We start from the raw sequence: 27,582 nt of genomic DNA on the forward strand, positions 1-27,582 counted from the left end.
TCTTCAGCTCATTTTATAGAAGAGAAACTGAGGCAGGGTTAAATGACTTCTCCAAAGTCACATGGCTAGTAAATGAATGAGACTCCATCTGAACTTAGGAAGATGAGTCTTTCTGACTCTGTGGCATTTAAGCAAGGCACCAAGAATTGATTCCCAATTCTACAAACAGGGAGATAACCTAAATTGGTTCAACCTATTTCTGTTTTGGGAAACTCTGGTCAGTTAATTATTCCATTAATAGGAAATTTTTAGGGTCTTGGTATCCAGTGTATGTATGTAAATACTAATGGGAGAGGAACAATTTAATCATTTCTAACCAGAATTCTTAATTTTCAGTTTTAGTGACTCCCCAATCATCCATCCACACAAGCCACCAAAAAAAAAATCAATTTCCAAATCTCCCAAAAAGAAAGGAGCCAATTTAGTTTTTTCCCATTTTGGGGCATTGTCAGCAGCCAGTAATCTAACTCCAGGCTCCTGTTCTGAAAATCTAAGTCTATCTTCTATATCTTGCTGGTGTGTGTGTGTGTGCATGTATATGTGTGTACATGAGTGGCTATATGGGCCTTCTAAATGCCTCCTAATGGCATTTAAATCCCTTTATGACCAGACTCTAACTACCTTAAACTCTATAATCCAAAGAAACTTATCCTCTTGTTGTTCATCACATATGACACTCCATCTCCTGTGTTTATACCTTTGTAAGGCTGCTCTGATAATTAGAATACTCTTCTTTCTCACAAGTGATTCTTAGAATCTATGATTTCCTTCAAGACTAGTTAAGCATCACATCCTACATGAAGCCTTTCCTCATAGTGCTTTCCTACCCTTGAATATATTTTGTAGTTATGTATGCATATGTATATATCAGTTACTTTTTAAAATAAAAGATCAGAAATAAACCAAATCAGAAAGCAGACTGGAAAAAAGGATCTATATAAGATATAAATCTTTATTACTAACAGCTTACTGTTCATAGTATTTTATGTAATATATAAAGATTTATATATATATATATATACATATAATAGACTCAATGTTATTTTCAAAGTTGTCTACTGTATTTTGCCTAATTATTCTCTTAAGTTAGACTTCTTCCCATGTACTTCCCTGGAAAAAGGACTCTGGAAAAACTAGCCAAGAAAGTATAGATGATAATAGCTAACATTTTTATATTTATTTAATTCTTATATTAAAGAATTTATAGCTAAACTTAGACCTTTTCATCTCACAAAAACTCTGGGCAGTAAAACCTTCTAAAATTATCATTTATATTTTACAGATGATAAAGTGTGGAAAACTGAGAAATTTGAAAGTTCCTCCTTTCTCACAACACTCACTGATTCTCTCCTTTTTCTTAAAGAATCCTTTCTTCTATATAGAGACCAACCTGCTATTCTGGGAGAATCAGAGACTGAATAGCTCCTCACACCAATAATAGGGGATGTAGAACTACTAAGCTGGGAGATGAGACAGAGGCCCCTGAGAACGTAGGCTTAATACACCTAAATTCTGAAGGGACTTTAGAGAGAATTTACTTTAATCTTCCTTAAGATGCAGGAATACTCTCTACCAAATGCCACAAAAATAGTCCTCCAGTCTCTGCATGAATTCCTCCAGTGAATAGGAACTCATTATTTCACAGAGCACCTAGCCCATTTTAAGACAAATCTTAAGATTCAGCAAGTTCTTCATATTGAGTTGAAAATGCTCTCTATAATATCAAATCACTGATCCTACTTCAAAAACTAAGTCCTCCAGAGTGATACAGAATAAATATGGTCCCTTTTCGACTGGATGACTTTTCAAACACTTAAAGATAATTAATCATATCCCTTCACATCAAACATCAGTTTAAATATGTCCAATTCCTTCAACTTGTTTACCTATGAGAAAGTTTAGAGTGTGACCCTGGATAGGTAATTTAATCTCTTATCTTTTTTTTCCACATCTGTAAAATGGGAATACTAATATCCCCTATCACACAATGTTGTTATGAGGATTAAATGAAATAACACGTAGAAAGCACTCTGCAGACCTTAAGGTACTATACAAATACTAGGTATTATTATTAGCTTTTAAAATTATTATCAATTCTCCTCTTTGTTATTATTGTTCTTCAGTTGTTTCAGTCCTGTCTGACTCTTTGGGGATTTTCTTGGCAATAATACTGGAGTGTTTTTACTGTTTCCTTCTTCAGTTCATTTTACATAGGAGGAAACTTGAGGCAAACTGTCTTAAATGATTTGCCCAGGATCACACAGCTAGGAAGTATCTGAGGCCAATTTAAACAAGGAAAAAGAATCTTCCTGATTTTAAACCCAGTGCTCTATCCATTGGACCACCTAGCTGCCCTATTCTTTCCCTCAGGACTAGGCCCATGTAGAACAGGTTACATAGTGGCCAAGGCTCAGGAAGTTAGGAAACTCAGATAGAGATGTGATCTTATTCAGGTAGGTACACATATTTATTTCCAAAATAAATTCTTTTCTCCATGGCATGAAGTTGTTGTATTTTGTCCCATTTCATGTATTACTGTGAGAATTTGCTCTTCCTTTATGTAGAAAATCATTTACTGGGTGAATAAATGCCCAAGCACAGTAGGAAAAACTTTCTGATGTTATTTTCTCTTGCTTTCCCTACTACCTACATAGTAGAGACCACTTGGTCTCCTTTTCTCAATCCCTTTGCATTATGTAGAGGGCACTGACCTTGCCTTGGACACAAGGAAGAAGAGTTTCCCACTGTTGAAACACTTTCTTCAGGCCTGGCCCTTGTCTCCTGAGTAAGGCAGAATATCTTGATGGCAAAAGTGTGGCTACCAGAGGCCCTAGTCTCAGCCTGGGTCAGCATCCATAGATCTAAAGGGGAAGAAGAAGTTCCCTATTGCATGGATTGATAGGCCTAGTCCTTGCTATAGAGTTCTGAATCATAGCACCATGCTCACCAAGATACTGGGGGCATTGCCATGGGTCCTAGTTGCAGCCCTGATAGCAATTTATGGATCAAGTGGGACAGAATGGACCATCCCATTGACTCACAGAGATGCCCAATAAGGATAAAAACAGGAAGAAAGGTCTCACATACACAAAAATGTTGAAAGCAGCACTTCATGTTGTAGCAAAGATCTATAACAAAGTGTGCTATGAAACCTGCTAATAAAATTATGGTGCATCAATACTATGGAATATAAGCAATTCAGATCTAGATTTCCTGACTACAAATCCATCTATTCCCTACACGGCACTGCCTTATGTACGTGTGTGTACACAGAATTATTATGTAAGAATATGTAGGAACACCTGAATTTGAGATTATCCTACTGTAACACCCAAGTAAAATACCGAGAACTGATTCCTTAGGTCTTCAAATAAGAAGTTTATTTAGTCTTTTTCCAATTTGGGAATTTTTATTCAGGCAACAAATTAATTAATAAGAAGGGTTTTGAGGATCTTGGGCTCTTGTGAATATCTATGAGTTTTCATGGAATAAGAGGAATGTAGGTCTTTATGACCAGGACACTGGAATTCCAGTTTTGGCAGCCAGATATTCAACCACACAGACTACAAAGAATTGACTTCCCAATCTCCCAGACAGAAAGAAGCTAATTTGCTCAGCTTCTTTCCAACTTGGGGTAATGGGGGCAGTGTTAATTGGCCAATTTTCACCAGGAAAAAATTTTAGACTTTGAGCAGGATCTGATATTTTGTTCCGTGAATCAAATGTATTTGTATTAGTTTTTTGAGAAGTAGTACCCCTGTCTTGATGGAAGTACAGAAGCCATTCAGGCCACTCAAACTGCTGCCTGGGATTGGAAGCTTTGCCCAATTCTGTTTCCAACCTAGACCCACTTACCTCTCCTTAACCAGGCTGGTGTCCATACTGTAGGTTCATCAGATTAGTGCCAGATTTTGGTATTGTTCAGTTGTGTCCGATTCTTTGGGACCCCATTTGGAGTTTTCTTAGCAATGATATTGGAATAGTTTCCCAGTTCTTTTTTCCAGATCATTTTATAGATTAGGAAACTGAGGCAAACAGGGATAAATGACTTGTCCAGAATCACACAGCTAGAAACTGTCTGAGGCCACATTTGAACTCAGGAAGATGAGGGTCCTTTATTCCCAGCGCAGTACCCTATCCACTTTTACAACTTGAGCCAAGGCATTTAGAACAAGGAAACCTCTTAAACTTAAAATAACATTCCAAGTTCCTGAATTCCCAGGTTGCCTCCTCAAGGTAAAGCTAATACTCCTCAGGTAAGAATGACAATTTTCTGTTTCTTTATCAATATTATGAAAGTGGTCATGTGAGAGGATTAAGAATAAATCATTTATAGTTGGATCAGGAGAATTTGACTTTTGAAACCTTGGATGAGGTATCAGGAATCACATCCCTGGTTGTCCAAATAGGGATCCATGTGGTTTAGCTTATATCTATTTGGAGTATCTTTGGTAAATCCTTTAGAAGCATTCCAGCTTGCCATCATCCCTCCTAAACTGTATTTAGAACTAGACATATATTGCAAATGTTGTCTGAATTGAGCAGAATCTAGAAGAATGATCATATCTCAGGCTCCTTCCTGTAGATCCCATACTTATGTTCATACATCACAATATTACATTAGGTTTGCTTTAGTTTGATTTGGTTATAGCAATCAGTTGCATTGGCTCATTCTGAGCTTGTTGTCCACTAAAACCCCCAGGTCTTTTTCATATGAAGTGCTCTCTTGTGGGACACATCCTGGTAGTGCTCTTTCTGGAATTTCAGGTTCCATTTGTTTTGTTTCCAGTATTCAGGGGGTGGATTCCACCCTGAAACTTTCATTGGTTATTGGAATGTCATCCCCTAAGGTGAACTCAACAGTATATAATAAAGCAAAAAAGAGAGAACATCCATCATTCAGTTGAGAAGCTGAATCTGACCAGATTTCTGTCCTGAAATACATCTCTCAGTTTGGAATGATGGGAGCCCTGGTCACAGTCTTCTTCCTGTTATTTTTTTCAGGGACAGTTCTTGGACAGGGTAAGTAGACAAGACAAAAGTGAGTAGAGCAAATGGGAAAGATATGTCTGGTTTGGCAGCTGAGAAGTGCAATGAAAGCAGAAAGTAGAGATAAAATAACTAGATTTAGAGTCAGAGATTCCTGTATCATTCTACCTTATTATTTGTGTAACACTGAATTGAGTGAGTAATTTAAGCTCTATAAGCCAAGTTGAGGAAATGGAGGCAAGGTAGAGGGATTAGAGTATATGGTCTCTAAAATGCCTCCTAGCCCTAATTCTATGAACCTATAAGGAGAAGAATCACAGAGGCAGAATGGGATTCTCTAACCTTTGCCTTGGTTGCCAGTTTCTGAACTAGTTTTGGATAGATAAACTCATTATGTTGAAAGAAACAATTTGGGAAGCAGAACAAGAGAAGGGAAATCTAGAGAACAAGGAGAGATGGAATTGAAAAGAGAAAAGAAATGGTAGGAATCCCAAAAGTCACACTGGCATTTCCCAAATACTATATCATAAGTCAGTATCTATTAAGATCAGAGGTCACTGCTCCTCTATCATCCCATGGGAAAGGGTAGATGGGTGTACACACACACACACATGCACACACACACGCACACATGCACACACACAGAATCAACAGGGGCCCAACTTCATTTTTCCTGAGGAATTGCCAACCTATCTCTAGATTCTCTATCAATCTTTTTATCTTAATCTTAAGGGGAAAAATGGAAATGGGAACATAGATCTACACAAATATTGATGTTATGGAACAGAAACACTTGCTGTTGAGGCTGTTGAGTGACATGATGAATGCTTGTGCAGCTTCAAAGGTCACTAAATTTTCTCCAGGGTTATGTAGAAGACACAACCTATGTGGTGTGGCTATCGCCATAAATGATATGAGTGGGGAGTAGAATTGGGACAGATGAAAGAACTGGGGAGCCTAAAATTTAATGCCAGAATTTACCTAGAAATTCCAGCATTCAATGTGCGACTTTTCAGAATACAAAGATCTGATGAAGGAGGGAGGTCTAGAATTTTTATTCCCATCTCTCACTGGTACTGCCATGAAGCTCAGAAATGTGCAAAAGCAGATGATGTAGGGAACTTGGGACATGATGAACTATCTGAGGTGGAAATAATGGAGGAGAGGAAAAAGCCCATGCTCCTTGTCCCTTGGTAACCCTGTCAAAGATATAATCAGAGGGAAAGGATGTTTAGATTGGTCCAAGCAATGAATTTCTATGTTCTTATCTTTGTACATTAATAATAATAATATATTTATACTTTGTTTTTAGAGTTTATAGATTTGCTTATAACAGTCTGAAGGAGATAGTTCAAATCATTTAATATTTGTTTTGCAGAGAAGGAAATTGAGATCTAGAGAAATAAAATGATCTGCTCAAGATTACACAGGTATTGATTAGCAAAACCAGGATCCAAATCTAGTTGTTCTAAACCCAAGATCCTTTGTGTCATAGTCTACTATCTTCAAAATCCTGGGCATTAATTTATTCTAATATTACTATATTCAATTTACAGAGGGAAAGGTGAAGTTTTGAGAGATAAAGTTTCACACAGTGTCCCCTGCTTCTATCCCATTTCTTCAAGCCTCTTCTTCTAGATGGAGATCAGGCTGCTTCTCCAGTTGGAGAGGTAGCCACATCTGTCAGACCAACAGGGAAGAGACATCATGGGACTTACTGGGCTTGAAGGTGGGACAGGGCCCCTAGGGATATAACTTTCATAGAGCCCCAGATTCTTCATTAGAAGAATGAGGGGCTTCAGAGAGAATCTAATGCCAGCTTCCAGTCAAAACAAAATAGTCTTCTGCTAAATGACATTAAATGGTCACTAATCCTCTGCTTGAAAACTTTAGAAGCTCACTACTTCAGGGGGTGGTGCAATGTATTTTAAGATAAATCCAAGATTTAGAATCTTCTTTATATTAAGTTGAATTTGCCTTCAACCCACAGGTCCTCCTTCAAAAACTAAGTCCTCAAGAGTGACAGGAAGAAATATCTCCTATCTGACAACTTTTCAAATACCTGACATAACTGTCATATGTTTTCTAACCAAAACATTCAACAATTCTTTCCTTTTTCTAGGTTAAGCATCCCTGGTTCCTTCAATTGGTCTGGATATAACAAAGTTTTGAGTTTTCTTATCATCTTGTATGTCCTTCTTTGAATAACCGTATTTATTGTGCACTACTCCACTAAGAGTTTGAGATCCTTGAGATCTGAGACTAACTCCTTTGTCTATTTCTAGTCTCAGAACTAAGTATAGAACTTGGTAAATATTAAGCATTTAAATAAAGCATGTTTGGTCACTAGTTCATGTATTCATTATTAGTGTCTAGACTGAAATGCATAGTATAATCCAAATATAACACAGAAAGAGTGCCTAGAAAACCTGGAGAAGATATTCTCAGTGGTTAGTTATTCATCCAAAAATTCACATCAGTACCTTATTTTTAATTAATTTCTTCCTAGCCATCCTCAATAAATAGACTCTATTTGGGAGATTAGCATTAGAATGTCTTAAACTGTTTCTTTGGCTTTTCTTAGATTGTGATTCTTTGATGTATCGGGACTTAATTTCATCAAAACCCCAGTTCTCCTTCAGAAACACTGCCTATTTCAATGGAGAACGTGTCTACCAATATGACAGCAATAACCAGAAGGCAGTGCCTGAACCAGAATGGAAAAATGTGCAGGACTGGGACAAGGAGAGCCAGATTCAAAAACAAAGAGGAGATTTTGCAATAGAGACCCTGAAAGAAATCATGAACAGCTCTAAAAAAGAACGTGGTGAGTGGACATATTTATAGGGCAGGTTCAGGGACTCATTGATTAGGAAAGGGTTCAGGAACCTCCTATAGACTTTTGCCTAAAAAAATCTATCCCTAATTGGGAGAAGGGAGAAAGTAGTTAAAATAAAAGGGAAAAGAGAGAAAGGAGGAAAGGGGGAGAAAAGTAGAAGCAACGATTGGTCATAGCCCCCCAGGTGGGAAGAATGAATCCAGAGAGAGCCATCCTCAAAAAAAGAACTCTGTGCTCTCTTTCTTCCTGTTTCCCCTTTCCTGGTATTCTGCCAATGCAATGATCTCAGTGAAATAGGAATTGGGTATAATTCAATTCTTGCTTCTCAGAAATCAGCTTGGATGTCATTACCTCTTATCCCACGGGACACTTGGGCCTCTTATACAAGGGACCACATGCTTCTGACTCTAGGACTCATAGCATGAAAAATACCTTAGAAATCATATAAGCCTTCCATTTCACAGAGAAAGAAGTGATTAGGATCCTGCTAGAGTGGGAAGAACACTGATTCAGGAGCCCACATGGCTGCTGGTGGTCCATCTGTTTCTATATCTTCAATCCAATGATCTTGGGCATTATTCTCTATTGCTTTTATCAGGCAATCAGAGAGCAGGACAGACCAGTTGTTGCAATGGTCAGTCATAACTTGTAACACCTTGTTGGAACAGAAAGCATTCTGGATTTGAATCTGAGGAACTATTGTAGAATCTTGTCTCTGTTATTTATTGTCTTAAAAGCTCAGGAAAATCAATGTACTCTTCTGGCATTAGTGTTTTCATCTGCAAATGGGACAATGAAAAGACCATTCATTCATTTCCTGCTCTAACTCAACAATTCTTCTACTCAGCTGGTTTTTTTCTCTTTACTCCTACAACAAGGGCATGGATAGAATGGCAGTTAGACTGATGCAAAGAATTAACTTAAAGAGAACTGGTCTTTTTCAAATTTACTTCCTATCTTGTTTTTTCATGCCTTAGTTGTCTAAAGGAAAAGAATTAGATGTAGCATCCTTTGTATCTCAGGACTATCATTATTTGGAAACATATTTTACTCTATTCCTGGGAGCTCACCAAACTTGGGACTTGGATGTTTCAGATTCGCATGTCTTGAATGGAAGGATTAAGTGTGAGCTTTGCCAGAATAATGCCACCAGTGGTTCCTGGAGTTATGCCTATGATGGGAATCCATTCATTAGGTTTGACAAAGACAAAGTAGCCTGGATTGCAGAGCAACCTGCAGCTACTGTAATCAAACAGAAATGGGAGGAAAACCCAGGTGCTGTGAATCGGACCAAGGAATATCTGGAAAAGGAATGTATTGAGACACTCAAAAAATTTCGGGATTACAAGAAGGCTAATTAGAATAAACCAGGTAATCTGTCTATATTTTCCTATCATACCCACCATGGTTGGGTCAATTTAGGGACGAAGTATACTAGGACAGACTGCCATTAGAGGGTCTGAAGATATTTTAAATCTTGCATTGTCCCCAGAATATTCCCTCCTCCTCCTCCCATTTCCACTAATCGGGTGACAGTATGCATCCGGAAACCTCTTTAGCTCTATTGGAATTGGGTCAAAAACCCAAGCCTCTGAGGTGATTTCCCTTTCTATTGGACATTGTGAAAGGTGCAGGGAAAGAAGCATTCTGGAGGAAGTTGGTGGTCGGTGGGACATTGTAGCTGAAGCTGAGAAGCTAAGACCTTCCAGGAAAGCATTGAAGATTCACTTTCCAGATGAGGGAGGATGGGAAGAGAAAAAATAGAAGAATAAGATAAGTAAATAAATCACTTGGGTTAAGTAGTGTGTTTCAACAGGTGGGCAAGATCGAAGGGGCCTTGGGAATGGATTTCCATCTTAATCCCAACCAGAAAGAGGAGGAACCGGGAAGATCTTCATCACCATGACCACTGCCATCACCACCACCACTATACTTAATAACACTTCCCTATCATTGCATTTTCAGAAAAGAGAATTATATAGACACAGATCCTTCCCTGTCACAACTTACAATATGACATAATTAACATTAAGCTGAACTAAATGTCTCATAAAACTAAATAAAATCAATTAGCATTTGCATGTGTGTATGTGTTTGCATATGTGCCCAGGTATCTGATTTCACAGATATAAAGTCATGGCTGGGCTTATAATCTATCTTAAGGGACCTGACATTGGATTTGGATAGAGGGATGCACTGTTGACTAAAAGGTTTAATTACGTGAGTTATTAAAAATTGCTAGTATTTGGCGACCAGTGTCACCTCTCTGTCCCAGGCTTTGATATTGGAGGGGAGGAGTTTGAGAGAGTAAGGTGTAGAGCTCCCATTCCTATTCCTGTGTGGTAGCACTCAAAGCAATTCAGGGATGTGCAAAAGCAGCTGACTTTAGGGAAGTTGGGACTAGGAGATAAAAGTTGAATGTTCTAAATTGACATCGTAGAGGGCAAATCCCAAATTCAGTGTCCCCTTGTGTCATAATCAGGGTGAGAGGACCCTTGTTCTAATTCGAGAGCAATTCTTATATTCTTACAACTGTCCATTTATAATAACATATTTAGAAAACACAATTTCTTAAGGTTTGCAAAACAAATTCTCCACATAAAATCATTGTGCTATGCAAAATCAGGCAATAAAACCTGCCAGGCTTATGGGGGAGGTGAAGTTAAAGGAACAATACTCTAAAACTTTCTCAGTGACACGTAATAATTAGATAAAAACAGACAGTCTAATAAAAACGGTAGCCAAATTTTACAGGTGAAATGATTAAGAAGTACATAAATATAACAATAGATAGTGGCAGTATCCACAGCCTCAGGTTGCTGCTGGGTCTGTGCCTCAAGGCTGATAAGGTCTTTAGTTAAGTGGGAAACCCAGGGTTGGAAGCCATGTCACAGGGTAAGTGTCAGGGTTCAGAGCAAACTTCCACAATGCACAGTGCACCAGAAGATATACAAGAAACATCATATTTTATTTGCAGAATGACCTAAAGTTTGCTAATGGATGTGGGCATTAGAAAGACTGCAGCTCGTAAGTAATTGCACAAAGGTACTGTTTAGTGCATTTCCACTGATTCTCAATGAAGAAATCAACTCTTACTTTAGATTGACTGTCTGACCAAAACTCCCCATGTTGGAAAGGCTAACTCAAAGATCTGAGTACCAGTTTTGTGAAAGTGATAGAGAGCTTGTTATGAATATATTTGTATGCTGTCATTACTCCCTACTTTCCACCCAGCCCCATTCTTTGTAAATTATTTGAGAGCAGGAACTCTCTTTTTGTCTTTTTTTATGTCCCAACACCTAGATCAGCGTCTAGTGCATAGTACACACTTAATAAATATTTACTGATTGATTTATAACTAGAAAACTGGAATTTCAATTTTAGCTTCTAGTTTCCAACCCCACAAGCCAGAAACAACTGTTTTCCAAATTCTGCAAATAGAGAACAGCCAACTAGTTTAGCTTCTTTCTACCATAGGGCCCTTGGGGCAAGAAAGCAAATCCCTTGTTTAGGACACTGACCACCACTTCTCCTTACTTCTTGTATCTATCGTTTCTGGTAGGACATAAAGGACAGGATTCCTCACAATGGTACCACAACACTGAGTTTCAGACATGCTATCTTGTCATTAGGATAGTGCCTCCTCTTCCATCCCTGCACATTGTCGGCCCAATTCTAGAGTTAGCCATCTTCAGTCAGCAGTACGTGGCTGTGTACCCCATGGACCACTTATTCATCACATACTCCTTATAAGTGTATTTGGATGCCCCCAGAGACCTCAGAGACGGAGGAAGCCTCAAATGTTCTCTAAGCTAATCTCAGTTTGAAGCAAGTATTATATAACCTCCTCTCGGGAGGCTTTCAGTAGAGAAAACTCATTATCTGCCTTGTCCCCACCCCCACCCCTCCCCTGCTCCCAGTACATTTCTAGAAGACTTTCCTTCAGTTTTAAATTTATTTCCCTATTACTTCTGAGATCTGAATTCTGGGCCTACTTCTGCCCTCTGGACTGTTGTTTTAAGTTATCATTTTTGTGATGTCATTGGATCTTCTTTGAGAACAAAGGATAAACAACAAATCGCTGGAGCTATGCAATGAGTCTATTCCTTCTTCCTCATGAAAATCTTTCAGTATTTGAAAGCATTTTGTTCTCTTTCTAGAGTAAATATTCTTTGTTCTTTTAACTGATTTTTCCTTGTTTCTGTTCTCCTCTCCCTCTTCTAGAAACATTCAAGCTTGCCAATATTCTCCCCAAAATGCAGCATTTAGAATTAGGCACAATATCCCACATATGGTCTGGATCAGGCAGAATGATGATTATACCCCAAATCCCTTCATCTATACACTAGACAACGTTCAATTACCACAAAGCTGTGCAAGTTTGGCTTTCTTTGGTTTAATTATTGTGGCTGGGCAGTTCTGGCTCAATGGGCAGTTAGGGCACAATGAGGAAGACCTGAACATTACTAGTTGTATGACCTTGGGCAAGTCATGTAATCCTGTTTTTCTCAGTTTCCTCATTTTTAAAGTAATCTGGGGAAGGAAATAGCAAACCCCTCCAGTAACTTTGCCAAGTTCAAATGGGGTCACAAAGACCTAGAATTTGCTGTCCACTAAAATACCCAGATAAATAAAAAATAAAAATATATTTTAAAACATGAACTGCTCTTGGGACACATCTGGTTCATTTTTTTTTTTCTGAAATCCCAAGTTCTGTTGTTTCTCTTTCAATATCCGGAGGATGGATTCCACCCTAAAACTCTCTCTGGTCTTTGGACTGTCATTTCTTGAGATGAGTTCAATTGGACTTAATATAGCAAAAAAAGAAAGCCATAACAACTTCATTAAACATTTACTAAATTTGATTCCTGGCCAAAATAAATTTCTAAGTTTGGCATGTTGAGATTCGATCACTATTCTCCTATTATTATTGCTTTATAGGCCACGGTGTACAAGGAAGCTGGAGTCTGTGAGTAGAGCAAATGGAAAGAACTATTGGTTGGGTTTGGGAGTTCAAGAGGTAGAGTGTAATCAGAGAGTGAGAGGTATGTACTGAATTAGAGATCAGAGAATTTGGGTTCTTATTCTGGCTCTGCCATACTGTGCAAACTGGGACAAGGCATTTAGCCTGTTTAGGTCCAAGTTTCTACCCTCCACTTCCATCCCCAACTATCTCCAGTGAAACCAGAAATTAAAATGCAATTCAGAAATATTTAATAAAATAAAGTGTAATAAAACATAGATATTATTACATTTTAAAAGAAAGTCAATATGCAATCTTCAGAGATCCTTACAAATGTATTAAGGGCCGCTATTTTTATTTAAATTTGATACCACTGCTATAGAGAGAGGAAGCTCAAAGGTTGGACAGGACTCTCAGAAATATTTGCCTTTGGTACAAATATCTGTTAATTTCTGATAAGAGAAATAAGACAAAGAAATGGGAGAGATAGAGAGTAAGGAAAGAGGGAATTAAAGAAGGGAGTAAAAAGGAGGATTCCCTAAAAGTCACCATGATGTCACCAAAATATCAGATCATAGGTTTAATAGGTGCTCAAGGCATTGCTCCTCCAATACCCCCTAAAAAGCATAGGGTTAGCACATGCTAATTTATTCTTAAGGAATTGCTCTCTTTTCTCTAGATTCTCTACTAACTCTACGGTCACAAGGAAGGGAATGAAGATGGAAATACAGATATTAGAAAAGCACTGATACTGGGACTAGGAAAACTAGGTGTGGGAGAACAACAGGAATGACAGGTGGAAGGTTGGGGCAACTTCATATGACACTGGATCTCCTCCAGGGCTGTGCAGTATGACTGTGACTATATTTATATTAGGAGGCAGGGAGTCGTGTTGGGATGCGGGAAAGGGTGTTCCTCCTAAGGTGAAAGTCAGGAGTCAGCTGGTTTTGTCAGCCTTCTAGGCCCTTAATGCCACTTCTCATAGAATACAAAGATTATTTGAGGGAGGGAAGGATGTTAGTGGACTGAGGTCCCATTTATATCCATATTGGGGATCACTCCAAAGCTCAGGGATATGCTTGAACATCTAAAGTAGGGAAATTGGAACCTAGAAGGTAAATGCTGAATCCTCTGAGGTAGACATCATGAAAGGCAAATTCCATGCTCTTTGTACCCTGGTTACCCTGCCAGAAATATAATCAGAAGGAGAGGATCCTTGACCTAACTCAGAAAACAATTCTTAAATTTTTACATTTGTATAGTAATAATAACTTACATTTACGCAAAACATTGTGTGTATATCAATATGGTATACTGACCCACAACTGTAATAAGTTGTTATAGGGAGAAACAGTAGTGGTCCTGTCCCAATATGGGATAGCCTCCTCATCCAATAAGGGATCAAAGCCTTGACTTAAAGACAAAGACATGGAAAAGGGTAGGACTGCTATATTTTAGAGACTGGGACTCTACTTGAATATCTTCTGATATTCTGAATATCTCCTCTCTTCCTTTCACTTTTTTCCCCTTTTATATCATCTATATTTATTACAAATTATTCAACAACTGATTTTCTAATTCACAAAAATACAAAATCAAGTATGACTCTTTGGGAGTAATGAACAGTGATTGTTATTTACTATCCTTAAAAAAACTCAGGAAAATCATTTCCTCATCTGTAAATAACTGGGTTGGAGATAGATAATGATAAAGTTATCTCTTGCTCTAACTCCTATCCTCCTTAAGACTCACCTTTGTGTTCTATTTCTACACTGGAGATCATGAATTGCATAAGATTCAGAAAGATGCAAAACATTGCCCTACATAGGACTACTCCCTTTTTGAAATATGATTGCATGGAGCCTTTTAACTTTAAGAAAACACCCTTCTCTCTTTCTCTCTCTCTCTTTTTAAAAAATAATTATAACTACCCTTTTCCCTTAGTAGAGTATCTGGACATAGCCAATGATTAAGAATAAATAGAGATAGTGGTAAAATCAAAACAGATTTAAAAACATTGTATACCAGAGAGATCACCAAACTGAGGTCTGAAGAGTTCCAGTGTTCCATTCCTTTCATGGACAGTTTGAACCATGCTTAGATGGCATCACCAAGGAATTCTGGAGGTAAAAATATGATGGAAGTTCAAAGCTACAGTAAGTTCAAGAAGGAAATATTGCACCCTGCAGATGACATGATTAAACAGAAGTGCGAGGCAGATCCAGGTGCTGTGCATTGAGCCAAGGCTAATCTAGTAATCTGGATAAGCCATGCAATATGTTTCTGTCTTGTCCTGCTCTCCATGGCTAGGTCAATTGAACAGATGTGCTTGAATGGAGCAGAATGTGACCCGATTGTTACATGGACAGCAAGTTGGAACATTTGACTACTGCTCTTTTCTTTTCTTTCTTTTTCTTTTTTTAATTTAATAGCCTTTTATTTACAGATTATATGTATGGGTAACTTTACAGCACTGATAATCGCCAAACCTCTTGTTCCATTTTTTCCCCTCCTTCTCCCTACCCTCTCCCCCAGATGGCAGGATTACCAGTAGATGTTAAATATATTAAAATATAAATTAGATACACAATAAATATACATGACCAAACCATTATTTTGCTGTACAAAAAGAATCGGACTCTGAAATATTGTACAATTAGCCTCTGAAGGAAATCCAAAATGCAGGTGGGCAAAAATATAGGGATGGGGAATTCAATGTAATGGTTTTCAGTCATCTCCCAGAATTCTTTCACTGGGCGTAACTGGTTCAGTTCATTACTGTTCCGTTGGAAATGATTTTGTTCATCTCATTGCTGAGGATGGCCAAGTCCATCAGAATTGGTCATCATATAGTATTGTTGTTGAAGTATATAATGATCTCGTGGCCCTGCTCGTTTCACTCAGCATCAGTTCATGTAAGTCTCTTCAGGCCTTTCTGAAATCATCCTGTTGGTCATTTCTTACAGAAAAATAATATTCCATAATATTCATATACCACAATTTATTCAGCCATTCTCCAATTGATGGGCATCCACTCAGTTTCCAGTTTCTAGCCACTACAAAGAGGGCTGCCACAAACATTCATGCACATACAGGTCCCTTTCCCTTCTTTAATATCTCTTTGGGATATAAGCCCAGTAGTAACACTGCTGGGTCAAAGGGTATGCACAGTTTGATAACTTTTTGTACTGCTCTTTTCTAACCCAAAAAATGATGAATGGGTCTAAGGAGGAAAAAGAGTCAAGTAGAATAACCAGTCTCCAGAACACCTGCTTCCAGACATTTTGGAATTATTCTTAGTCATTTAAGGTCCAAAGGAAGCTCACCAGGCCCCTCAGTATTTCTTCCACTGATAATTTTCCTAATTCTTTGGCATTAAGTTTTCATTATTGATCAGTTAAATGGTGTAGTATATAAGTGGTGTTAGGTTTGGAGTAAGGAAAATCTGAGTTCAAATCTGAGTTCTCATATGCTTATTAGCTCTATAATCTTGTGTAAGTCACTTAATTTTGTTCAAATTCTCTTTCCTCATCTATAAAATTGGGATAAAATAGGTCTGATTTTATATAAATGCCATCAGGATCAAATGAGATAATGTATGGAAAACTCTTTGCAAACTTTAAAATATAATACTTTATAATAATACTACCTCTTATTAGGTAGTATTATTAATTCTCCCTGAGGATGTCACAAAAAACATTGCCTTGGGTGAATAAATGCCTTGTCCAAGAACCCTGAGAGGAGTTTTCTGACATTTTCCCCAATAGGGGAAATAGCCCTATTGGTTCTTCTCTTGCAGAGATGATGGTTGCTACTCAATCTTCTTTACTAGATCACCATTAGTGTCTTGCCAGTCATGTCTTCAATCCATGGACATTCCTTCTTCAAAACTCAGCCTAGGGCCTTCTTCTCTTTCTAAATCAGTTATTCTTAACCTGTGATCCATAGGCTCCAAGGAGAATCTGTGGCAGATTTCAGGGATTCTATGAACTTAAATGGAAATTTTAGCCTTTTATTCAATTATAAAAGTAGGCAAGAAATATTATTTCAAAAGGGGTCTACAGATTTCACCAAAATGGCAAAAATAGTCTATGACACAGAAAAGGAAAAACCCTTTATATATATATATATATATATATATATATATATATATGTACATACACATGTATTGACTCCCATGTATTCAACTACCATAGAGCTTATCTTCAAGATAAATTAAGAACTGATTGAAATTTATAAGAAAAAGAACAATTCCAAATTGATCTAAGTATATCAACAGGCTAGAAACCTGTGTCACCTACAGCCATATTCCAAATCATTACTAATCATAAAAACACAAAATAAAGCAATTCTGAAATTTCACTTCATACTCATCAGTGTGGCAAAGATAACAAAAATTTGCCAATGATTGTAGCAAAGATGAGGAAAAATAAAATTATGAATTTTGAAGGATATATTAGAAGACATGTACACTGACACACAGCTGATGAACATGTAAGAATGTAGAACCATTCTGAAAAGCAATTTTGAATTATACACAAAATTAATAATGTATTTGTCCCAGATAAGTCTATGCCCAAAAGAGATCAAAGAAAGAGGAAAATGTCCTGTGCAGACAAACATATTTATAGCAGCTCTTTTGTGGTGGTTAAAAAAAAATCCAAAAGCTGGAAAATAAGAGGGTATTCATTGATTGAAGAATGGCTAAATAACTTATGATGTGATAGCATACTATTGTGATGTAAGAAATTAGGAAACAGATATTTCAAAAAGACATGGAAGAGCTATGAATTGGTGCAATATAAAGATCAAAAGTACAATTAATACTGTGATATCAATATTAAAAAATGAATAGTAAATCTCTATTTTAAAGGCTAATGCAGTCAATTGGTTGATATTTTATGAAGATCCTGATAGACTCTAGAACAACAGTACTCAACCTCTTTTATCCCTAAGTTAGCTACTCATTAGATTTCCAGGGTTCACTGGATATATAGCCAGACAAAATAATGACAGTGACTGTGGTGCCTTCAATTTGTAGTACTGCAAGTACCTGGTCTTGTCTCAGCCCTTTAGTTTGGCTTAACTTAGTTGGCATATCTACAGACCTATAATGCTGCAGAGAAATAATTGATTTAATTTTTTTTTTCAAATTTGAACACCTTTGGTTAACCAGTTAATCTATCAATAGGAAGAATTTTTAGGACTCCACCTATCTGCAGATGAATTCTCTCTATTAATAAAATTCTTTTGTTGTTATTTAGTCATTTCAGGCATGTCTCATTTTTGTGACCCCATTTTAGAGTTTTCTTAGCAAAGATGCTAAAATGGTTTGCTATTTCCTTTTCCACTCATTTGACAGATGAGGAAACTAAGGTAAGCAGAGTTAAATGACTTGCTCAGGGTAAAATAGTAAGTGTGAGAGGCCAGATTTGAACTCAGGAAGATGAGTTTTCCTGGGTCCAGGCCCAGTGCCCTATCTACTGTATCACCTACTGCCCATAACTTCTCTTAAAAAATGCTAGTAGAGCAGTTAGGAGTGCCTACTGACACTGTTCCATTTGGACAGCTCTCCTTGATAGGATGTCCCATTTAAAATGAACTGTTACTTCTACTTCTGTGCCTACTTCTTCCCTGTTACAGCAGAGAATGAGTTTATTCCTTCCTTCATACAACGACATTTTAGAAATTTGAAGAGAGTCACTATGTCCTTCTTGTGTCTAACTTTCCAAAAATATGCTGCTTTCAATGGACATTCTTGATTTCTGATCTGCTCACTTTCCTGGTTTCCCTCCTTTAGAAGCATTCCAGCTTGTCAGGCCCCTCCTAAAATGTGGCATTTCGAACTGGACACAATATCTCTTATAGTACCCATGGCAGAACCCTTTCCTTCCATCTAGACATTATATATAGAGTTACCTGGCCTACTTAGGTTTTGTGAATACAACTGCATTGGCTCACATAGAGCTTGTAGTCCATTAAATCCCCAATTCTTTTTTTGTACAAACTGCACTTGGAATTCAACCTGCTTTGTTTGCTTGTTTTTTGCTCTATTTTCAGTATCTATCTGTCTTATTTCCAACACTCAAGGGGTGGATTCTACCCTGAAACTCTCATTGGCCATTGAATTATCCTCTCCTGAGTTGTGTCCATCAGCCTAGAACACGACACAAAAGAAAACCTGAGCCAAATCTGTGCTGAATCTGATTCTTACTCAAAATAAATCTCCAAACCTGGAATGATGGGGTCCCTGACCACTATATTTATCCTGCTATTATTTATGGACACCACAATGTCAAAGAAATCAGGAGCCCGTGAGTAGAGCAAATGGGAAAAAGCTGCTTTGGTGGAGAGGGCTAGAACACTATCACAGAAGAGTCATGAGAATGTTAGATTTGGACTTTGGAGATCTGAGTGTGAATCCCAGCTCTGCTACTGCCATTTGTAGGAATGTCACTTAACCTCTCTAAGCTACATTTCTTTATCTGAAAAGTAGAAGAGTTGGAACTATTTGGCCCTTGAGGTGCTTTCCAGTTGAACCTCAGAGTTAGAAGAGGACTCTGTAAATAATGACTGCTTGTTCTGCCTTGGGATATTATGGAGGAAATATATAAGGAGCAGGAGATCTAAAAAAGAAAGAAGTGATAGAAGTGAAAGAAGAAAGAAAGGGAGGGATCTGCTTCCCATAAGCCATTTTGGCCATAGATCAGTATCTCATAATTCCTCAGGTCTTTCTTCCTTCATCCCCTGGAGAAAGTACAGATAGCAAGTGTTACAAAGCAAAGTATTGCTTTGTTTTCAGAGAGGACCAACGATGATGTCTTGAGTTGCACATAAATTAATTAATGCATGAATTAGATTTAGGTAAAGCAGAATTACACAAACAGCAGGTTGCTCAGTCAGCCAGGGAAACAGACAGACAAATACACATAATTTCACAAGGCAATAGAGATGCCTGCTTCATTGTTCCTGAAGAATTTCCTCATGTTTTGAGACCCTTCATCTACTTTACTCAAACACAGGAATAAAGGGGTAGAAAAATACCATTGCTTGGGACCAGGGACATTACAGACAGACTAATAATGACATGAAGAGGACTGAGATCCCTTAGGAGACACAAGGTCTCTTTCAAGGCAATATAACAGACACAGTATATGTATGCAGTCGGATTTTGTCCTTGAACAAAATTTGGGAGTTTGGGAGAGAGGGAAAATTTGGGCCTATATAACTAATGTTGAGTCACCTAGTTGATCCCGCTATTTATGTCCAGAGTATTTTGGCAATGGATGTCTGAGGTATAACAGTCCCTGTCTTCAAATAGTTTTCATTTTATTGGAAGAGAAGAAAACAAGAATATATAAACTTGTGTCTCTTGACCTTAATGTGTTTCCATGACATCTTGTTTTCTCATTTCGTGTATATGATTGATGAGATATGTGAGTGGTTTTGTGAGGGGTCCAAACTCCTATTTGGCATTTCAGATCTTCCACAACCTAGCTCAAGCCTACTTTCCCAGCCTTGTTGTACGTGACTTTCTTTCATACTCTAGTTTATGCAGCAAAACTGGCCTTCATATTGTTTCTCAAATAAAGCCCTCCATTTCCCAACTTTATGCCTTTCTTCCAAAGCATTGCAGGTTAGACAAATGCTAAGCAGAAAGCTAAGCTAAGTTTTAAAAAGCTAAGCTTTTCCCTATTATTGGTCTGAGAGGCTATTGAATCAATATAATTAGTATAGTCTTTTCTCCATTGAGAAGAAAGGAAGTTAGAAGTAAGAAGAGAGAAGAAGAGAGCATTGTAGGAAAGGAATCAACCTTTCAGATCATCAGTGTCATCTCCTTTGTAAAATATAGGTAATGATATTGGGATGACTTACTGTCCAAGGTCTGTTTATTTATTTGTTTTATTTAATAGTATTTTATTTTTTTCAATTATATGTAAAGATAGTTTTCAGTATTCATCTTTGTAAGATTTGCAGCTCCAAATTTTTCTCCTTCTCTTTCTTTCCTCCCTTTTCCCTGAGACAGCATGCACTCTAATATAGACTATACATGTACAATCATGTTAAATATATTAAAGCTATTACACAGAGAGGCAGAGTAGGGGACCCTAAGTACACAAATTTAATAGAATCCCAAAGTTGAAAACAGCTTTAGAGAAAATCTAGTTCAACCTTCTATTTAGGTTAATAATACCCTTTGCACAACAAGTGGTCATCCACCCTCTGCTTGTCTAATGAATGAAAAGTTCACTCTCTCAGGATGCATCCCAGCCCATTTCCAGAGAACTCAAGAGGAAATTCTCTTTCTTCCTTTTCCAGTTGAACTGCTTCCCTATAATTTCAACTAATGACTATATTTCAGGAAGGACATAGAGAAAATCTGGCTACTCTTTCATAGGACAGTCTTTCAAATATTTAAAAATAGCTATCATATCCCTATTCACCTCCTCTCCTTACCCTGCCTTTAAGGGGATTCCTTCAAGTAGCCTTCTTGTCACAAAGTTCTGAGTATCCTTATCACCTTGGTTAACCTCTTCTGGGACCAATTTGTCATTCTTAAAATCCCAGATATACAGCAAATGTGATCAAGGGAGAAAAGAACAATTGGTCACAAGAGGGCAAAATCTATTGGATGAGGGTCAGACTGAAGAAGGGATGCTGTGGACCCCAGTGACCAGAGCGATTTTCAGTTAGCCCCTCATCCCTGACCCCATTCCTGCCTCTTTTACTCCTTAGTGAACAAACTCCCTGTTTGGAGTATTAGCACTAACCTGTCTCACTCTAGTTCTCCCTATATTTCTCCCAGGATGTTACACTCTGATCTACCAAGACACAGCCCTATCACATCCCGGGCCAGAAGAGTTCAGCTTCACAAACACTGGTTACCTCAATGGCCAAGCCTTCTACCAATATGACAGCAAAAGCCAGAAGGCAATACCACTGTCACCATGGGACAAAGTAGAGGGGATGAATGACTGGGAGAAGGAGAGCCAGCTACAGAAGAGAAGGGAAGATTTTGTCTTAGAGAACATGCAAAACATCACAGACTATTACAATGATGGGAAAGGTGAGTTGGTTCATCAGTGGTAAAAAGACTCTGGGTCTAGGAGCTCACTTCTTAGGAGAGGTTTGAGGGACCAACACTCCTGGCTCCTAAACTGGGGATTTGGTTAACACCACTTTCAGAAAGGTACAAGATATGAACTTAGACCCTTTTTTGTTAACCCTTTTTGTGTCACGGACTCTGGCTGAGAGACAAAGCCTATGGACACCTTCTCAGAATCATGTTTTTAAAAGCATTAAATATATAGGATTACAAGGAAAACCAATTATATTATAGTTTTCAAAATACTTAAAAAAAACAAGTTCATGAGCTCCCCAAAGCTAGCGGGAAATCCAATTGAGAATCCCTGTCCTAGAACTGTTGCCTTTCTGGAACTCGCTTCTTGTCTGGAAGCAGCCTTAGCTGCTAGACTTTTCTTAATTAATGGGTCTGAGATCCTCCAGGTGGGAGCGTAAACAAAATAGTACATTTTGGTGCACTACAGATCTTTAAACATACCTGGGACTGGGATTTTTCCAGGATCCCATATCTTTCAGGGGCGTTTTGGCTGTCAACTTTGTGGTGATAATTTCGCAAAGGGATTCTGGAAGTGTCAGTATGATGGACGAGACTTCATTGAATTCAAAACCACTGAGATACCAGCCTGGATCCCCTTAGATCCTGCAGCTGATGTGATCAAGCAAAGGTGGGAGGCAGATCCAGGTGCTGTGTATCGAGCCAAAGCTTATCTGGAGGAAGAGTGTATTGGGACACTACGAACATACCTGGAACTTGGGAAGGCTTATCTGCACCAGCTAAGTACCTATCTCTCTCGTGTTTTTCTACAGTTCAAGGGAAGAACACCACCTTAAAGACTGGGAACACCTGAAAACACTTCCAGTAGAATAGTTATGCAGGCTCCCAAAATGAAACTCCCATGAACTTGTGTTCATATTTTCAAATCCCCACCGGTCGCCAGTTCTTTCCTCCCCTTTTCATTTACAATAACCAGGAGACAAAGCTCCTTAAAAATGAGATATGGCTTACTCTTGAGCTCTCCTAAGCTCTGTTGGAATGATTGAAATATATTCCTAGCCCCTAAAATGGAAGGCTAGAGTAGGGGTTAAGTCTTAGGGTTGGGGATTTAATCATTAGGACTTGTTGGGAGTATAATTAAGGCTCACATATGGGCTGTTGCCCATCTGAATTTCCTGCTTATTCATGCTGTCCTTGGATGGGCAAAATATGCCTAAGGGAGCCTCTTCATGATTTGGTTCCCATCAACACAGAGAAACTAATCACTTAAGGATTGTCTGATCTGTTGAAGAGGACACAGACAGATGTTTCCCTACTGCAGAGAATTTCTCCAGTTTCTCTCTCACACAGAATTATCCAGATGGTTATGGTATATAGTTTGAGCATAATTGGTCTGGAATGATCCAACTAGGATATTGAGATTAGAACAGAGAACCATTTAATATGAAAACTCAAAAGGATGGTAGAAATTATCTGTTTCAACCTCCTTGTTTACAACTAAAAATGTTGAGGGATAGGGAGATTAAGCATTTTAGGGAGACTAAGCAGCTACTTTGGCTACCAGTCTTAAACCTGAGACCATGGAGGCAGCAACCTCAACTCTGTCAGAGGGGTAGAGTAAGGAAGAGTCATCATAAGCTTTTTATTACATTTCTGCTATACCAGTTTTTGTGCAAGACAAAACTAAACAGTCCCTACCACAAATGAGCATAGATTCTCAGAGGAAGATATGTACACACAGAAGTATGTTCATATATATATATATATATATATATATAGAAAATACACACATGAAGTAACTAGATACAAAGATGACCTTGAAGTACAAGACATTTTGCAGGAAGACATCATGTAGAAGGTTAGAGTTATTTTGAAAGGAACCAGGAATTCTGAGGGCACAGATAAGGAGGAAGGGCATTCCAACAATGAAATCAGCCAATACAAAGATAAGGAGACAAAGGTTGGGAGCTGTGTTGTTCACATTTTCTTTATTTCCAAAAAGGACCAATGACAATCCTCGCTATATGTCATGAGGAACAACAAAAAGGCCAATATGATTAGACCACAAAATATGTGGAAAGCAATTTGCAATAAGGCTAGAGAGGAAGAAATAGGCCCGGTGGTAAAGAGCTTTAAATACCAAATAGAGACATTTATATTTAATCTGAAGGGGAACAGGGAGCCAAAAGTTTTGTGATTGTGGAATTGCTTCCCAATGAGGAATGATTGAAATTTTACTCTCCGTATGGGTGGATCTCTTCTAGAACTTTGTGTCATTATGGAAAGTCAAGGCAAATCAAGGGAATGTCCCAGAACAGTCCCCAAATTTTGACTCTGTTGTATTGTGGGACAGAGTACTCTTTTCTGGAAAGCTCCTATTGCACAATGGGTGAAATACAAGAAAAAACAAGTGGCATCATATGATTGGGAATAGAGTACGAACTTCAAAGTCAGGAAGATTGAGATACAGGTTCCACCTCTGACTGACTTTTTGAATTAATTCGGGAAAGTCCCAGAACCTCTCAGTGGCTCTGAGCAAATATATATGCAAAAGAGTCACCTATTTGAATTGAGAAAAGGAATTGTCCATGCTAATAAAATCAAAGGTTTAAAGCAAAAAATAAAAGAATCATTAATTATTTGGATTAACTGGATTCCATTAGGTTATTATTAACACTCTCTTTAATCCTCTACACTGAATGAATTACTACATTCTGTTGGTTTTCTTTCAAATTAATACCTTGGGTACAGTTTCTTCTCTATACTAATCACCTGAGATCTAGGAGCAATGGATATCTGGAAGTTACAGGGAGGCAGATTTTTGGTTCAATACAAGGAAAATTTATCTTTAAAGCTGTTATTGAGTTATTTTTCAATCTGGCTGACTCTTTGCGACTGCACTTGGATTTTTTTTTTTTTTTTGACATTTCCTTCTAGCTTATTTTATAGATTAGCAATTGAGGCAAACAGAGTTTAAAGTGACTTGCTCACAGTTGCACAGCTAGTGTCTGAGGCCAGATTTGAACTCATGGTTCAAATTGAGTCTTCCTGACTTTAGGGTAGGCATTTTAATTCATTGTTCCACCATCTTAACAATTAGAAATATTCAAAAGATATAGAGAGTTCTTTATCACTATATATCACTACAAGTAGAGATTATGAATAACATGTCAGTCATAAAGAAGAGATTATTGTCAAGGTTAGATCATGTCATCCCTTAAGAACTAAGTATAGAGGTCTATGGTTTTATTTTAAGTCTGATGGTTATACACCTATAGTGTTATACAGTTTCACATCTTGGGTGTTAGAAGTGTGGGCCCTGCAATTGGGAAAATCCATGTAAAATTTTTTGACCCTCCTTTTGTACTAAAAAAGAAGTTTGAATTATGGTATTAAATGATAAAATATGTTGATATTATATAAATCTATCCATATGTTTTATTATTTCTGAGTTTCTAAACTTTCTGTGTCATCTGCTGGTTTTTTTGTTTACTCTGCGGCTTCTGCAAAACTCCCCCAAAATTTCCATTTAATTTCTTATGCTAAGAAGATATATCAAAAATTATAATGGGAAAAGTTTCAATATGGAAGAGATAACTGTAATTATCCAAGAAAGCTTCATTTTCTCTTCCTTTCAAATTCGTCTTGTACATCATTACCAAAATCATGATATTAGAATACCACTTTCAGGGGCAGCTAGATGGTGTAGTGGATAGAGCACCAGCCCTGAAATCAGGAGGACCTGAGTTCAAATCTGACCTCAGACACTTAATACTTCCTAGCTGTGTGACCCTAGGCAAGTCACTTCACCCAATTGCCTCAGCAAAACAAGCAAAAAATAAAACAAATAAAAAAGAACACTACTTTCATTACACCTGTTCAAGAACTTACAAAGAACTTTTTATCATCTTAAATTCTAACTCCTCTGTTTGCCTTTCAGTACTTTCTATAATATGACTTAATTCTCAAATTCCACTGCTTAAACTCCATTCATTAAATCTTATTCTTGAGGACTAATCCTCAAACTCTACATTCACTAGTCAAAAAGGTATTTTCAAGGTCTTATATTCCACAACATAATCACTCTTGCTCTGGGTCTCTGTCGATGTTATTTCTCTTACCTGAAATGCCATTTTTCACTCCATTTTTTGATTTTTCTAAATGCTGCTTTATCTTTCAGGATCCATTTCAAATCCCAACTAACTGATCTAGGAATTCAACTAACCCCATTAAACCTTCCCTTTTCTGAAATCCTTGTCATTTTTAAGCTCAACACTACACAAGTTAACAATAGTCTTCTGATTGTTTCTTGAATGTGAGTGATCAAATCTTTTATTTTCCCATATTCACTGTAGTGCCCAGAAGAGTACTGGGGAGAATCAATAAATGTCTGCACATTCATTGATAATAAACTTTAGAAAGATGGAATAAAAGTGGATTGGTACAGGAAAAAAGATACAGATAGATTCCTCGTGGTGTATTTTCGTGAAAGCAATGAATTAGTTTGGCTATTGTATAGAGAGTTAGTGTGGAAAGTAGTGAAAAAGAATTTTAAGATGGGACAACATTTGGAGGTTGTTAGATGGTGGTAGAACACTGATGAAGAAGCTGAGAAATTGGAATCACATGTGGTGAGCAGTGAAGAATCACTGGTGGACTTCATGGAAGGGGTGACAGACTTGAAAAAGAGCAGCAGAACTTTAGAAATAGATAAATCACCAGAGTGGTCAGCACAGAGAGGAGAGGCAATTCTCTTTCCTCTGATATAAGGATCTCCTTCCTTCATTTCTTATTTACCTTTAATTCCCAACTAAATCCCATCTTCTACAGGAAGTTTTCTCCAGCTTCTATTAATTCCACATGCTTTCTTTTCCTCTTTTAATTATTTCCTATTAGTTTACTATGTACATATTTACATGCAGTTTATCTCCCCCAATACATTGTAAGCTCCTTGAAGGTAAGGACTGTTTTTGCCTCTTATTGTATCCCCAATTCTTATCAAAATCTCTCTTATACAGTAATAATTTAATTGGTAGGACCGAGATTTTAGAAAATTCATGATAATTCTTTTAATGGGTCTAGGAAGAAATCTGGGAGTGTTGAATAAGTGGGTAAGGTAGATCTAAAATTCTACTATTCATGCTACCTTTCCATTTTTTTATAGTTCCCCCCAAGGTGAATCTCAGCCATTACTCAGCCCCTGGAGGAAACTTGGTTTTGGAGTGCCTGGCCTATGACTTTTATCCAAGAGAAATTGAATTGCATTGGCTTCAGGATGGAAAAATCCAGAAGAAAGAAGTTGGACAAACCCAGATCATTGGAAATGGTACTTATCAGGTCTCAATAACTGTTAACATACCTTTGCTAAAGAAAAAGAGTTATTCCTGTCATGTGGTTCATGAAAGCTTGCCTGAGGCCTTTATTGTGGCCTGGGATGAGGAATAAGAAAGTCAGAGATTGACAGGGCCTTACAGATTCAGTTCCATCACTCTATCAACCAAGATGGGAGAGAGAAGCTGGAAGGACCTTAATCATAACCACCCCCACATCACCATCACTTCATTCAACAATTTGGAGATCTGGAAAAGAGAATTAAATATACCTAGACTTTCCATGCCAAAACTTACAATAGGAGACAAACAACATTAAGATGAAGAAATAAAGATCAGTGTATAAACAAAGTAAAATTGTGTAAATCAGTTTTGAGGGGAA

General features: G+C 37.7%; 3 protein-coding genes across 4 annotated transcripts in view; 2 read left to right on the plus strand and 1 right to left on the minus strand.

The window, feature by feature from the left end:
* Positions 1-27,582, minus strand: part of KCNK13 (potassium two pore domain channel subfamily K member 13) — a 151,191-nt gene that overhangs the window by 25,510 nt on the left and 98,099 nt on the right. The window lies entirely within an intron of this gene.
* Positions 4,881-9,907, plus strand: LOC105750241 (zinc-alpha-2-glycoprotein). The gene is made up of 4 exons (XM_012547381.3): positions 4,881-5,022; positions 7,574-7,816; positions 8,924-9,199; positions 9,645-9,907. Exons 1-3 carry the CDS (start codon positions 4,959-4,961, stop codon positions 9,187-9,189), a joined length of 573 nt encoding a protein of 190 aa, XP_012402835.1. The 5' UTR covers positions 4,881-4,958; the 3' UTR covers positions 9,190-9,199; positions 9,645-9,907.
* Positions 19,023-27,363, plus strand: LOC100932919 (zinc-alpha-2-glycoprotein-like). The gene is made up of 4 exons (XM_012547351.3): positions 19,023-19,105; positions 21,598-21,858; positions 22,375-22,653; positions 27,035-27,363. The coding sequence occupies exons 1-4, from the start codon at positions 19,030-19,032 to the stop codon at positions 27,313-27,315; spliced, it is 897 nt and encodes a 298-aa protein (XP_012402805.2). The 5' UTR covers positions 19,023-19,029; the 3' UTR covers positions 27,316-27,363.

This window comes from Sarcophilus harrisii, chromosome 2 (assembly GCF_902635505.1).
Source record: "Sarcophilus harrisii chromosome 2, mSarHar1.11, whole genome shotgun sequence".
NCBI classification, from domain to species: Eukaryota; Metazoa; Chordata; class Mammalia; order Dasyuromorphia; family Dasyuridae; genus Sarcophilus; species Sarcophilus harrisii.